General features: G+C 40.7%; 1 protein-coding gene across 1 annotated transcript in view; it reads right to left on the reverse strand.

Annotated features, from left to right (window-relative positions):
• Window positions 1–3,453: 3,453 nt before the first annotated feature.
• The window catches only part of EFHB (EF-hand domain family member B), a 65,345-nt gene continuing 54,484 nt past the window's right edge, over window positions 3,454–14,314 (reverse strand). Inside the window, exons 11-13 of the mRNA XM_062215173.1 lie at window positions 12,572–12,784; window positions 9,670–9,851; window positions 3,454–3,627 (exon numbers count right to left, since the gene is read on the reverse strand). Of these exons, the coding sequence (XP_062071157.1) occupies window positions 3,454–3,627; window positions 9,670–9,851; window positions 12,572–12,784 (569 nt within the window). The remainder of the gene's footprint in view (window positions 3,628–9,669; window positions 9,852–12,571; window positions 12,785–14,314) is intronic.

The raw sequence follows: 14,314 nt of genomic DNA on the forward strand, positions 1-14,314 counted from the left end.
GAAGAAGGAAAAGAGGGAGAAGGAGAGCTTAAGAGAGAGATAAAGAGAGAGATAGATTGGGAGATGGAGGGAGGGAGAGAGGAGAGGAGAGGAGCTAGAGGGAGCAAGACAGGAAAGCAAGGAGAGAGGAGCAGAGCAGAGAGAAGAGAGAGAGCAGAACCACGTGTTCAGGAGCAGGTCCTTTTAAAACTTTGCTGGAGGGTGGGCAGGGAAGCAGGAGCAGCGAATCCCATTAGGATGAGGGTGGAGCTTGACACTGGTGGTTAGGCCATGTGGCCACCTGGCTTCTAGCAATGGCGGCGGGGGCTAGATGTTGTCAGCGTGTACATCACACCATAGATAAGTCTGCGCCATTTTAGTAAGATTCCCCCCTTTTGTTTTATATATAGCAGAAGTTGTATGGGATTACATTAGTCCCAAAAGTCCAAGAGGGGTAGAGGGATGATTATCTGTCTTTACAGCTACATCCTGCTGACATGGGGTGACTAGGTGCTCTTCGCTGGCATGGGGTGATGTCTCAAGCTCCTGTCTCCTGGGTAGGGAGCCAAGTATATCCCTACAACAGCATTTGGTTGACCGCAGGGTTGGTGAAGGCCTTGGTTCATTCCATTATCAACTCCTGTAAACACTTAAACAGACACTGTAGTATAAAAGACAGGGTGAGAATAGTAACCAATGATCCTAAGAGTGGCATTAACCAGGTAATGAGAGGATTTCATAGAGGAGAGGAAATGGGGGGTGGTCTCTGGACCCTTGTGAGGACTGTTTGATGGACGTGGTTTAAAGCTGATCCCAACCAATACTGGGAGAAAGGCCACTCAACTTTTGCAGGTAGAGGGGTTTGTCTATGGAGAAAATCCTGAACAATCATACAACATTGAGTGGGGAAGAGGACCATCAATAGACACAGGTCAGGAGTAGAGCCATTGATGTTAGATAGAGGCTATGATTATAAAGGAATGAGGCCCCAGTGGGCTAGACAGGGTCTAGAACAAAGGGTAGAGTCATTATTGGAGAACATAAGAAAGGTGCTATCTAAGCCACAACTAAGTTTTCTGATTGAGAGGCAAATAGAACCTGACAGAAGGGGCTTGATAATTATCTGGTGGGTGGGGTACATCATAAGGGAGATGTGAACCTCTTGGGAAAGGCACCCTGTTGACTTCCATTACCTAGCTGGCCTGGGAGGAGAGCTGGCCAGGTAAAGGCAGGTGGCAACTCTAACAGGAAATATACAGTTCTGCCTGCAATGTTACTGACCCTACTTGGCCATCCCCTCCGCAGTGGTGGTCACTTTGGAAGCTGGGCCAAGTGAAGGGCTTTTCAGCTTAGAACCAGCAAGGTCTGTGGCTCTGACCTGGGCGTCCTTTTTAAAAACAGGTTCCAGCACATCTTACATAATTCTGTGTATTACTTCTTTAAATCTTCTGTAAGTCTGAAATTATCATCAAAAAAGATAAAATTTTAGCATAAATTAGCCATATAAAAATTTATTATAGAATTATTTTTTCTAGAGGTTAGAGAAAACAATTTTTTAAGCTTTAGTTCTCCTTCTATTTTAGTAATAGTAACAAAACCATAACATGTAAGTTAAACAGCATTTTTTCATTCTAATAGATGGCAAACTGATCAAGGTCTACCACCAGGAAATACTGAGAGAATTTATATTACTGATCATTCAATCAATTAAGTTATACTGAGGAAGCTTCAGTCATGAGTCCACCCAACACAAGTACCTATTTGACATACAGAAAGAACACATTATCCCGGTATCACATCATCACCATTCCCACCTGATCCTGGCCTGGTTACTGAATTTGTACAGCAGTCAAAACACAAGGAAGGGGGCCACATTAGGATGCATCAGGTTAAGCCACCACTTGCCATGCTGGAATCTCATATTCAAGTGTTAAGAGTCCTAGCTACTCTGCTTCTAATCCAGCTTCCTGCTACCGTGCCTTGGAAGGCAGAAGATGGCCCAAGTGCTTGAGCCCCTGCCACCCAAGTGGGAGACACAAATGGATTTGATGGAGTTCCTGGCTCCTGGCTTTGGACTGGTCCAGAACTCACTGTTGCAGCCGTTTAGGGAATGAGCTAGTAGAAGGAAGATTCTGTCTCTGGGGCTGGCGCTGTAGCACAGTGGGTTAATGCCCTGGCCTAAAGTGCCAGCATCCCATATGGGCGCCGGTTCAAGAGCTGGCTGCTGCAGTTCCTATCCAGCTCTCTGCTATGGCCTAGGAAAGCAGTAGAGGATGGCCCAAGTCCTTGGATCCCTGCACCCTCTTCGGAGACCCATAAGAGGTTCCCGGCTCCTGGCTTCAGATCAGTGTAGCTCCAGCTATTGTGGCCAATTAGGGAGTGAACCATCAGATGGAAGACCTCTCTCTTTCTCTGCCTCTCCTCTCTCTGTGTAACTCTTTCAAATAAATAAATAAATCTTTATAAATCTTTAAAACAAAAACACACACAGGGCAGGACTTTGGCACAGTGCTTGGGTTACCTTTTGGGATGCCCACATCTCATATTGGAGTGCTGGGTTCAAATCCCAGTTACTTCACATCTGATCCAGTTCCACACTAATGTGCATTTTGAGAGGCAGCAGACAATGGCTCAAGTAAACTTGGATCCCTGACATCCATGTGGTAGAACAGCACTGAGCTCCAGAGTCCTGTGCTCAGCCTGGCCGAGTCCGGGTTGTTGTAGGCATTTGGGGAGTCAGCCAGCAGATGGAAGATTCCTCTCTTTCTATCCCTCTGTCTTACCCAATAAAATGAAAATCAATTAATTAATTAATTATCTAAAAATCCACAACAGGGGAATGATTCAGAAAATTTGCTACTAATAACCCTCTAAGGCTACATCTAATGGCAGGTCAGCTGTTTCTTCTTCAGATACATCAACGATGTACTTTTCTGGCCATAAATAACTATTGAGAATTAATGCCCTTTATATAATTGCTAGAATTTCCAGTTTTTTTTAATCAAAATTCTGCTCCTTTTGATCAAGTTTATTTTCCTAAGATGCTCACAGACTAAAATACCTATTAAGCTCAAGTCGTATCATAGTGAAGACTAAAGAGAAGAATAAGGAAATGTTGAAAGAAAAATGAATTTGGCATCGCAAACCAGACTTCAGACTTCAGACAACCAACCAAAATAGATGGAATTCTTAGGTCTACTTACTAAGCATTGCCAAGCTTCTCACATCATCCTGAGCTATGGCTTTTGAAAAGATAACAGTTAACTCTGCAAGCACTTGTCAAGTTCTTCGATACTTGAAAGAAAACAATAAAATATAGAATCCAAAGTTTAATTTAATAGCAACACATAAAGGCATATGAGTCCTACCACACTGCTGAATTCTTACAGAATAGCTAAAACCACTATACATTGAACATTTTAGATGAACACAGATTTAAGAATTCTTTTGTTCCAATTAATGAAGTCCAGAATATCACATGGTTGCTTTGTACTTGATCCGTTCTGTATGCTGTAGCTCATCTAGAACATTCCTGATGGTCTCAACACAAACTTCGCCTCTGTGATGCTTTTTTGATGCGAGATCCCATACATTTTCAAATTCCTCATCAGAAAGTTTGACACCAATGTTACACAATATCTTTGCAATCTACAAAAAAGCATTTAAAGGCAGACAAAGATTTATATATTTTAAAATTTGTATTAAAAACCTTTGTGGGGGGGGGGAGCCACAACAATACAAAAGTTGTACTTTCTAAATTCACATTTATTAAATAATAAAAAAATAAATAAATAACATTATTAAAAGGATTACAATGACAGAAATCGTGAACTTGCAAAAATGAAGCTTGCACATGAATCAATGATTATCCCCAAATAAAAGTATTCGTACATATAAAAAAAAAAAACCTCTACAAAAAAATCTACAAATATTGCAGTTTATTCAAAAAAGTATGTGTGTACACATGTATTTGCTTGTGTGTGTGTGTGTGTGTGAGTATGTATCATATATATAAAATGAGAAAAACATCAGAATTCCAGTACTTTCATCTCAGGAATCATTTTGTTATGTTGCATATAAGAATGCTCAACTATACTAACTAATATATAAATTCAATTCTAAGTGTTTCTGGTCCTTTTAAAGACAAGCAGCAAGATTCAATTAAAAAGAATTGAATATAGAAGACTTAATAGTTTTGAGTTCCATCACCGTTTCTTATTGTCACTATGACCTTGCATATGCCACAAAAACCCTTTGATTGTTAGTTTTCTGTTCTTTAAAATAGAATCATTTATAAAATGTATCTAACAGACCCATTGTAAACCTTAACTAAAACCATAGGTGTACAGATGCCAGAGAGAGAGAATGCATGCACAATCAAGTTGGTACACTGCAAACCAGCAAACTGGGTTACTCATAATCTCGCTACAGTGATAACCATTAGGAGAGATTAAGGGAGTGAAGAAACATTGTTTTTAATGTCCCAGGAAAAATATAAGAAAGGAAAGTAAGAACTAGTAGCAAGAAGAAAGGATAAAATGAATGCAAGAAGAAAGGATATAATGAGTAGAGAGAATAACAGACATGAAAACAAAATTTTAAAATAAATTAAATTTACCAGAAGAAAGTCACTCATTTTTATAAAGCATACGAGGAAAAAAGTGAAAAGATTAAAGAGCAAATTGGAAAGCCAAAGAAACAGATGAGTTGCAGAATACATTCATTAAATAATCACAATTAAAAGAATCCCCAGAAATGATGTGCCCTAGTGCCCTAAACAGCACTCTGGCCTCAGAATCAGCCCTATTTCTCTCTGTCTCTCTCTCTCTCTCACTATCCACTCTGCCTGTCAAAAAAAAAGAAATAAAGAAAAAGAAAAGAAAAGAAAAAAAAAAAAAGAATCAGCCCTTAAGGCATTCAGATCTGGCTAAAAAGCCCATGAGATCATTTCAGGTGTGGAAAGCCAAAACATTGTGGCAAAAAAAAAAAAAAAAAAAAAAAAAAAAAAAAAAATTACCTACTTGAAAGATATCTGTGAGTGAGGTCCCAGCGGAAAGAATGGGCCATCAAAGAAGGACGTACCTTTCTCTGAAGGGAGGAGAGAACTTTCTTTTTGATTTTCTTTTTGATTATGGCCTTGTCTAAATAAGGTAGGAGTTTGTGAACTCAAGAGGCTTCCATAGCCTTGGCAGCTCACAAGAACCTCGGGTAATCACTGATGTCAAAATAAGAGTGTCAATTGTTAAATCAACAACAGGAGTCACTGTGCACTTTCTCCCCATGTGGGACCTCTGTCCTTAATGTGTTGTACTATGAGAATTAACAGTAAAACTAGTCTTCAAACAGTACTTTATACTTTGTGTGTCTGTGTGGGTGCAATTTGTTGAAATCTTTACTTAGTATAGAGTTGATGTGCTGTATATAAAGATAATTAAAAATGAATATTAATGAAGAATGGGATGGGAGAGGGAGTAGGAGGTTTGATGGTTTGGGGGTGGGAGGGCAGGTTATGGGGGGAAGAACAGCTATAACCCAAAAGCTGTACTTACGAAATTTATATTTATTAAATAAAAGCTTCCAATAAATAAAAAAGAAATGATGTGCTCTTATGGGAAATCAGCAGTGTAACCAAATACAAACCAAACACTACTCAAATTCAAATCAAATACTGAAATTTCAAAGAGTAGAGCTTCCAGGAAGTGCAACAACAACACGGCAAAAACACCTGAATATGTCCATGCCTAGCAGTGACTTTCCCAACCAGGGTAGGTAAAGAATGCCCTGCAATGTGAAAGAAAAGCTCCCAGGCTGTCCTGGTCATGCCAGACTTCCCCATTTCCTTTCCCACTCCTCAGGAGGCATTGCTCCACTAACTTAGCACTCCATCAGCAGTGTAGTGGCCAGCTACAAGACCTGGGGGGGTGGGGTCTCCCTGAAACCCCTGCATTCCCAACTTAACATTATTATTCCAACCAGCATTCAGTTCTTACTTTTTAATCTAGAATGAAAAGCATGTTTAGGCACCATGAGATAAGCAGGAGGTCTTAATTCCTTTTGGCAATCCTAGGCCAGAAGATTGAAGAATCCTTTATTTGAGAGAAGGAAAAACACAGTCTTGGGGTATCTCCACTCTGATCCCCTAGGAAAGATACTGGTTCCCTCATCTGGGGGCCTCTGCTCTTCATTTTCCCTCCCTCTCTCCCTAGTGTCAGTGGGAATGCATTGTTGACATGAAACCGTCGTTCATTAAGTCAGTATTTAGTAAGCTTTGAAGTCAACCCTTCTGGGTTGAGAGGGTAGCCTACGTCTCTTTCTATCCTTTCCAAATCTGGATTTGAAGGTGCTGAAGAAACTGTTGCTCCCTGGATTTTGCACCTGCAAATGAGTGCAGATCTGGACGGGCTGGGCTGACTGAGCTCCACAGTCACTCTCGGTCCCCAGCACGCCAGTGGTTATTCTGAGACAATTGCTTCCAACTTCTCCTAAGGGAGAGAATCACTGGGGATATGGGACCACGTTTTTTGAGTTTAAAAAGAGAGAGAGGAAAACAAAAAAACAGATACATGACCTGACGTATAATGTGGCAATGGGACAGAGCATTTTTAATCAAAGTGTGTTGTAGATAATCTGAGCTGTGTGGTAGCAGTAGACAATCAGGGTGGCAGAGTGGCCATTCTCATGATGCCTTGGTTCTAGAGGCCTAAAGCCATCAGGAACTTACACGAGGAAGAGATTGGTCCTTTCTCTTTTTCTCAACTAAAAATAGTACTAAATGTTTTGGGAAAAAAAAAATTTTAAATACAAGGGATTTAGTGAATATATAACATGAGTGAAAAGCTTCCTATAAAATTCTACTTCAAGAAGATTCAACAAGAATCTCATACATGAGAGATGGAGGAAGTTGAACATTATTTATCAAGAATCTTACATATTGGTAGGTAGAGCAAGGCAGTGGTGGAATAAGAAGATCCTGCAGCATTGTCTCCCCACAGAGACACTAATTTGAACAGCTCTTTACAAGAGCTGAGGATGTCAGGTGAGAGACTACAGTACCTGATTTTAATAATTATAAAAGATTCCTTGAAGAAGGAAAAAAGAAAGAGTTGCTGTATTACCCCGCCCTTCAATTCCAAGAGGTACAGAATAGGGGAAGACCTCCATCACCAGAGAGTAGAATAAGAAAGGAAGCTCAAGGGGCCGATGCTGTGGCGTAGCAGGTAAAGCTGCTGCCTGCAGTCCAGCATCCCATATGGGCGCCAGTTCATGTCCCAGCTTCTCCACTCCTGATCCAGCTCTCTGCTATGGCCTGGGAAAGCAGTACAAGATAGTCCAAGTCCTTGGGCCCCTGCACCTGCATGGGAGACACAGAAGAAGCTCCTGGCTCCTGGCTTCAGATCAGCTCAGCTCCAGCTGTTGTGGCCAATAGGAGAGTGAACCAGCAGATGGAAGACCTCTCTCTCTCTCTCTCTCTCTCTCTCTCTCTCTCTCTCTCTGCCTCTTCTCTTTGTGTGTTACTCTGACTTTCAAATAAATAAATAAATCTTTTTTGAAAAGAGGAGAGGAGAGGAGAGGAGAGGAGAGGAGAGGAGAGGAGAGAAGAGAAGAGAAGAGAAGAGAAGAGAAGAGAAGAGAAGAGAAGAGAAGAGAAGAGAAGAGAAGAGAAGAGAAGAGAAGAGAAGAGAAGGAAGCTCAGGAAATTGCAGAGCATGGAGATACTGGATGACTTTATACAGAAGGTAACTAAGCACACAGCCCCTGCCATGTGCTTTCTAGATCAGCCCGACCTAAAAGGGACTTCATTTTATGAGGCCCCCAGTGGTTGCCACTCACACCACAGACACCTGAGGCATTTACCACTGGAGGACAGTGGGGCTCTTACAGATCATTAGTCTAATATGGCAGCTGCTGGATTACTGGACTTAACTACAGAAAACCCATCCTGAGACCCCACCCACCTAGTTCTTATGAGGCAGCTCCTCCTAGCAGCTCTATAGCCTAGCCCTGTGAACTTGATAGGAGGCCCTGCCAACACTCACATACCTCTAGGTAGAACTCGAGAGCACACTTTAAGCCGCTTATTCTGCAGAGGTTCTCTGCAAACAGCTGGACAGCCCCATCCACCCTCTTGCTGTCCTGCAGGCAGCCAAGTGGCCCCAACCTTTCACCCTCAGCCATGGAAAGCAACAGCATAGCCTTTCCTGAGTGGATCAGCCCATCAAGGCCCCTAGAAAGCAACTGAGCAACCCTATCTTGTTCTTGTGGCCCCAAGAAGCATTTCATTGTCCATTCTCAGAAGTTTAGCACACTGAGACCCCACCAAGTGACACTCAACCTTGTATACCCATCCTTGGCCCCAGAAAGGAGCTGAGCAGACTCTAAGTAAGTAGGGATGAAACCTCTACATGAAGTTACCTGTGCAGCTTAACAGATAGGTATCCCCACCTGGGCACACTATTTGCCAAGGTCCTGTACAGACATCAGATGCAAACCAGCACCCCATACTAGACATACTCACTGCATCCACCTAGGCCTATGGGGTGGCACCACACTCATATAATTCATAAGACATGGATGCGAGCCCTACACCCACAGCCAAGTCCATTGTACAGTTGCCAATGAATCTGCCCCTGCAGCCTATTCCACTGAGACACTCGCAGACATCACAAACAATGATTATAGCTAAAGAAGCTATGTAGATGCCACACTAGAAAATCCACTTGGAGCCAAAACCAAGATAGCATATTGAACCAATATCCTAGGGTACATTGCCAGAAAAACCTTAATACTTTAATGGCCACCGTCTAAAACTGGTAGAAGCAACTGACTCATCAGATGCACGAAAACCAATGTAGGGGCACAAGAACCTTTCAAAAAACAAGGCACATGACACCTCCAAAGAAAAATAATAACTCTCCAGCAACAGAATGCAAAGAAATGGAAATCAACTAATGTCTGACAAGACTTCAAGAGAATGACACTTAGGAAACGTAATGAGATACAAGAGAATACAGACAAACTATAGATGTTAAGAAGACAATGCATGATATGAATGAGAAATTTAGCAAAGAAATAGATTAAAGAACAAAAAAGATGCATCAGAAATCTTGGCACTACAGAACTCAATAAACAAAATAAAAAAAAAGTATAGTTGAGAGCCTCAACAGCAGAATAGAACAGAGGAAAAATCCTGACCTTGAGTGTAAGTCTTTCAAAATAATCCAGTTGGACAAAAACAAAGTTAAAAAGAATGAAGAAAGGAGGCCGGTGTTGTGTGGCAGGTAAAGCTGCCATCTGTGACACTGGCATCTCATATGGGAGCCAGTTGAGTCTCAGCTGCTCCACTAAGCAGCAGAAAATGAGCCAGGTCCTTGAGCCCCTGCACCCATGTGGGAAGTCCAGAGGAAGCTCCTGGCTCCTGGCTTCAATCCTGCCCAGCTCTGACCATTGCAGCCATTTGATGAGTGAAAAAGTAGAAGATCGCTTTCTGTCTCTCTGTCTCTCCCTCTCTCTCTGTAACTGTGCCTTTAATGAAATAAAATAAATCTTTAAGAAAAAAAAATGAAGAAAGCCTATGAGACTTATAGGACACTAATAAACAAGTAAACATTCACATGTCTGATATTCCAAGATATGAAATCAACCTTACTATCCATCAACAGATAAATGTATAAAGAAAGTAGTATTCTATACCTCTTCTTTTGATCTGGTCTTGAAGAAATCTCTTTCAAACACTCCTTTCTGGGCAAAAATGGTAGGCTGTAGTAACGAGTAAGCATTTCCCTCCTCCCCATAGTTAGTTCTATCACTGATGCGACGAATTCGGGGTGCAGGAATATCAGATCGAATGGTAGGTATGCCACAAATAGGGTAACCTAGGTCATTAATGAGGGAGAAAAACAAACATTTTAAAACTAAACTGCATAATACATTCTAAAACTAAACTGTATAACACAGTGACCACCCACCACAAGTGGCTACTAAGTACTTGAAATGTGCTGAAAGTATAAAAGTATAATGAGAAATATTTAATAGTTTTATATTGATTAACAGCTGAAATAATATTTAAATGTTTACTATGAAAATTACTTTCTTTTACAAGCCATGCATTGCATATAGACAAATTTAGAAACAGTAATTCTTCCCACCCTTCTCCCTCCTCCCTCTCCTATTCCCATTCTTATTTTATACAAAGATCTATTTTCAATTCACTTTATACTCATAAGATTTACCCTATACTAAGTAAAGAGTTCAACAAATAGTATGGAAAAATAAAAAAAATTAAATATCTGTTCCTCAACAATCAAGACAAAGGCTATTCAAAAATCATCACATCTCAAAGTGTCCATATCATTTCTGCAAGGTGTCTGGCGCGTAACAAATCTTCCCAGGCAGAATCAATTAATTCACAAGCTTTTATTGGGATTCCGCTCCCGGGCGAGGTTCACTGGTCCCAACAGAGCAATAGAGGGGGGGCCAGGGAAGTCACGCATCAGAGGTTGGGAGGGCTCCTTTTATAGATACAGGGTATGGGTGTTAAAGGTTGAGGCAGGTCTGATCCTCATTGGTTGACCTTCAGGCTCCCATGGGGACCTTGAAAGGACTTTTCTTCCCCAGAAGTGTGGGTAGGGACTCTCCATTCCCAGAATTGTAGGCCTTCTCTCCTTGCGGATCCCAAAGCTACCAATTTCTACAGATTACATTTTAAGTACTCTATTAGTTACCCCAGATCAAGGAAAACAAATGGTATTTGTCTTTTGGGTACTGACTTATTTCACTAAGCATAATGGTTTCCAGTTGCATCCATTTTGCTGCAAACAACAGGATTTCAAGTTTTTTATGACTATGTAGTCTTCCATGGTATACACATCCCATAATTTCTTTATCCAGTCTTCAGTCTATGGACATTTGGGTTGATTCCACATCTTAGCTATTGTGAATTGAGCTGCAATAAACATGGGGGTACAGATAACTCTTTCATATGCTGATTTCATTTCTCTTGGGTAAATTCCCAGGAGTAGGATGGCTGGGTCATTTGATAGGTCTATTATCAGATTTCTGAGGTATCTCCATACTGTCTTCCACAGTGGCTGCACCAGTCTACATTCCCACCAATAGTGGATTACTTTTTCTCCACATTCTCACCAGCACTTGCTGTTTGTTGATTTCTGTATGAAAGCCATTCTAACTGGGATGAGGTGAAATCTCACTGTGGTTTGGTTTTGATTTGCATTTCCCTGATGGCTAGTGATACTGAGCCTTTTCATGTGTCTATTGGTAATTTGAATTTCCTCTTTTAAAAAATGCCTGTTCAAATCCTTTGCCCATTTCTTAATTGGATTGTTTGTTTTGTTGTTGTTGAGTTTCTTGAGCTCTTTATAAATTCTGGATATTAATTATTTATCATTTGCATAGTTCGCAAATATTTTCTCCCATTCTGTCAATTGCCTCTTCACTTTTCTGAGTGCTTCTTTTGCAGTGCAGAAGCTTCTCCACTTGATGTAATCCCATTTGTCAATTTTGGCTTTGATTGCCTGTGCTTCCAAGATCTTTTCCAGGAAGTCTTTGCCTATGCCAATGTTTTGCAGGGTTTCCAAATGTTCTCTAATAATTTGATGGTATTGAGCCATAGATTTAGGTGTTTGATCCATTTTGAGTGGATTTCCATGTAAGGCATGAGGTAGGGGTCTTACTTCTGCATGCAGAGATCCAGTATTCCCAACACCATTTGTTGAAGAGACTGTCCATCCTCCAGCAATTGATAATACTACTTCCACATTTTCTTTGTTTTTTAAGTTTTAACTTTTAAAATATTTCTTTTCATTTTTATTTAAATAACAGAGAAAAAGAGGGAGACATAGAAGAGAGAATGAGAAGTGAAATAGCCAGGACTAGAGCCAGGAACTCTGACAGGGGAAGCAAGCATCCCAATGGCAAGTTAACCACTGTGCCAATGTCTCTCTCCCCATATTTTTTGTTTGTTTGTTTGTTTGAAAGATAAAGTGACAAAAACAGAGAGTCAGAGATTTCCCATCTGCTGGTTCACTCCCCAAATGCCCACAATAGCCAGGGTTCAGCTAGGCAGAAACCAGGAGCCCAGAACTCCACTCAGATCTCCTTCCTGTATGGCAGGGACCCAAGTACTGAGCCATCATTTTCTTCCTCCCAGGATGTGCGTTGTTGTCAGGAAGCTGGATAGAAAGCAGAGCACAGACTCAAACCTAGGCCATGAGTCCCAAGCAGTAGCTGAACCACGTGCCAAATGCTTACTCCCAAATTTTCTTTCTTAGAATGTGCCATTTTTAATGTGCTAGAAATTTTAAAATGCAAAAAAGACTCCAATTATATTTCTATTGAACAGTACAATTCTTAAGTAGCTAATGTTGTCGAAGGAACTGCTGAGCTACAGCCAGCCCATGAACAGTACAATTCTAAAGGGAGTGGAAAGATTCATAACAATAGAATGCAAACTCAAGGCCTTGAGAGACTTAGGTCTAAAGGAGATGGAGGCTGAGGACAGTGTAAGGACTAATGATACTTTGTTTCCATGCTTACTGATCATTTCAAAACTCATCAAACAATATGGCATACTTACAGATAGAAGGCACAGCGCCTACCACAGCACTGATCTCAGAGGAAGTCGTTGTGTAATGCTTAGAAACCCTATCACTTGGTCTCGGAAGTGTCCGGAGAGTCTTCTCTGAGCTTCCCGGTTCTTTTAAGACAATATCTTCAGGCTTTACCAGGAAAGTTGCCTCAGATGCTTCAACATTAGCCTCAGTCAGGTTCGCACAATCTGGTTTTCTACCTTTAAGAAAAAATGTCCAGGTAGACATTACTACTTTTGGTGCCACAAAATGAGCTTTCTCAGTGAATCTCTTCTTGCCAATGGAAACTGAGCTAGTGTGAACCTCTGCCAATTCCACAGTGGAATGGACATTCAGGCTAACGTCACATAGCAAGAAATCTTAACATAGTCTAGTGTTTCCTTTTGCCACTTCACTCACTTTATCCTAAAATAAAATTTCAAATTGGAGAGATAAAATGAAAACAGAATCCATTATTTTATTTTCTTTTTCTTTTTTTTTAAATTAGGACTTTTTTAATATCTAACATTAACTACATGAGTTATTTCTATGACTGTATCCTAGGGAGAGATTAGAGAAGACATTATTTGGAGTTGAAAATTCCACACATAGTTGATGGGAGTAGGAAAAGCATGTATTATTGCAATACCCAGAGAGGTTATCAGAACTCACTGTGAGCCCAGAAACTGATTATTTAACTAGAACCCACAAAACCCTGAGGTAGAGCTGAAATTGTAAGACCATCCTCTTTTGCAGATAGATTTGCATTATTTTCGTATTTTTTAATATTTATTTAGGTGCTTTTTATTTTTAACAGATTTAATATATTTCATAAATACAATTCTGAGAATATAATGATATTCCCTTCCTCACTCCCTCCCAACTTCTCCCTTTCTTTTTTGATGTACTTGCATTGTTGAGTCAGTACTGAAGTTCAGTTTTGTCAATTCCTAAGACACCATTTTAAAAGATGCAGCTATTACACAGATACCACCAGAGGGCGTTTCTCCCTCCAGAACTAGAAAGCAGAGGGAAGTGTGCCTTTCACCAAAGACTAGGCCAGGATCCTGGTTCAGCTAGGTCTCCCCCCATCATCACCATGGGAGTACTCAGATCCAGAGTTCCAGATCATCTCATCCTACCTCCCTACCCTCACCGCAAAAGCTAGGCAAAGTTTGGGAACAACTCCTCAAGAAACAGAAAGCCACTCTCAGAGGGTACCTGAGAGCTGACAGTTAAGTTAGCACCTGTTGTAAGCAAATTCTTGACAAAAGATTCCTGGGCCCCTTCTGTACCTGCTGAGTACTGCTGTGCAATTTTTAACCTGAAATTCAAACAGAAAATTTCTCATGAACTCTGCTGAACATAGTTGATGCCGTTGGAATCCAAACACCAGGGAAAAAAAATTTAAGAACTATCTGCTTTGACTACAAGCCTCTTCTTATCCTCCACTCCTTTCTAAGTTGTGCCAAGAAGATAAAAACTCCATCATGCCCTGTTAATTTGTGAGAGGGTTTTCTGTAAAACATTAAGTAGAGAATATTCTGGCACTTTCCTATTGGTGATAGGGAAAGGCTGTCCAGGACACCCTGCCTAAGGGTTCAAGTCAGCAATAAAGACCAAAAGCTGGTTTTGACCTTGCAGAAAGGCTTGATCCAGGAATAAAAGTGAAAACAGTAATACCTTCACTTTTTAGAGGAAAGATATTCCGAGAGGAAATAAAAGCATACACAACCTTTTAAAGTTAACAC

Source organism: Lepus europaeus, chromosome 2 (genome assembly GCF_033115175.1).
Source record: "Lepus europaeus isolate LE1 chromosome 2, mLepTim1.pri, whole genome shotgun sequence".
NCBI classification, from domain to species: domain Eukaryota; kingdom Metazoa; phylum Chordata; class Mammalia; order Lagomorpha; family Leporidae; genus Lepus; species Lepus europaeus.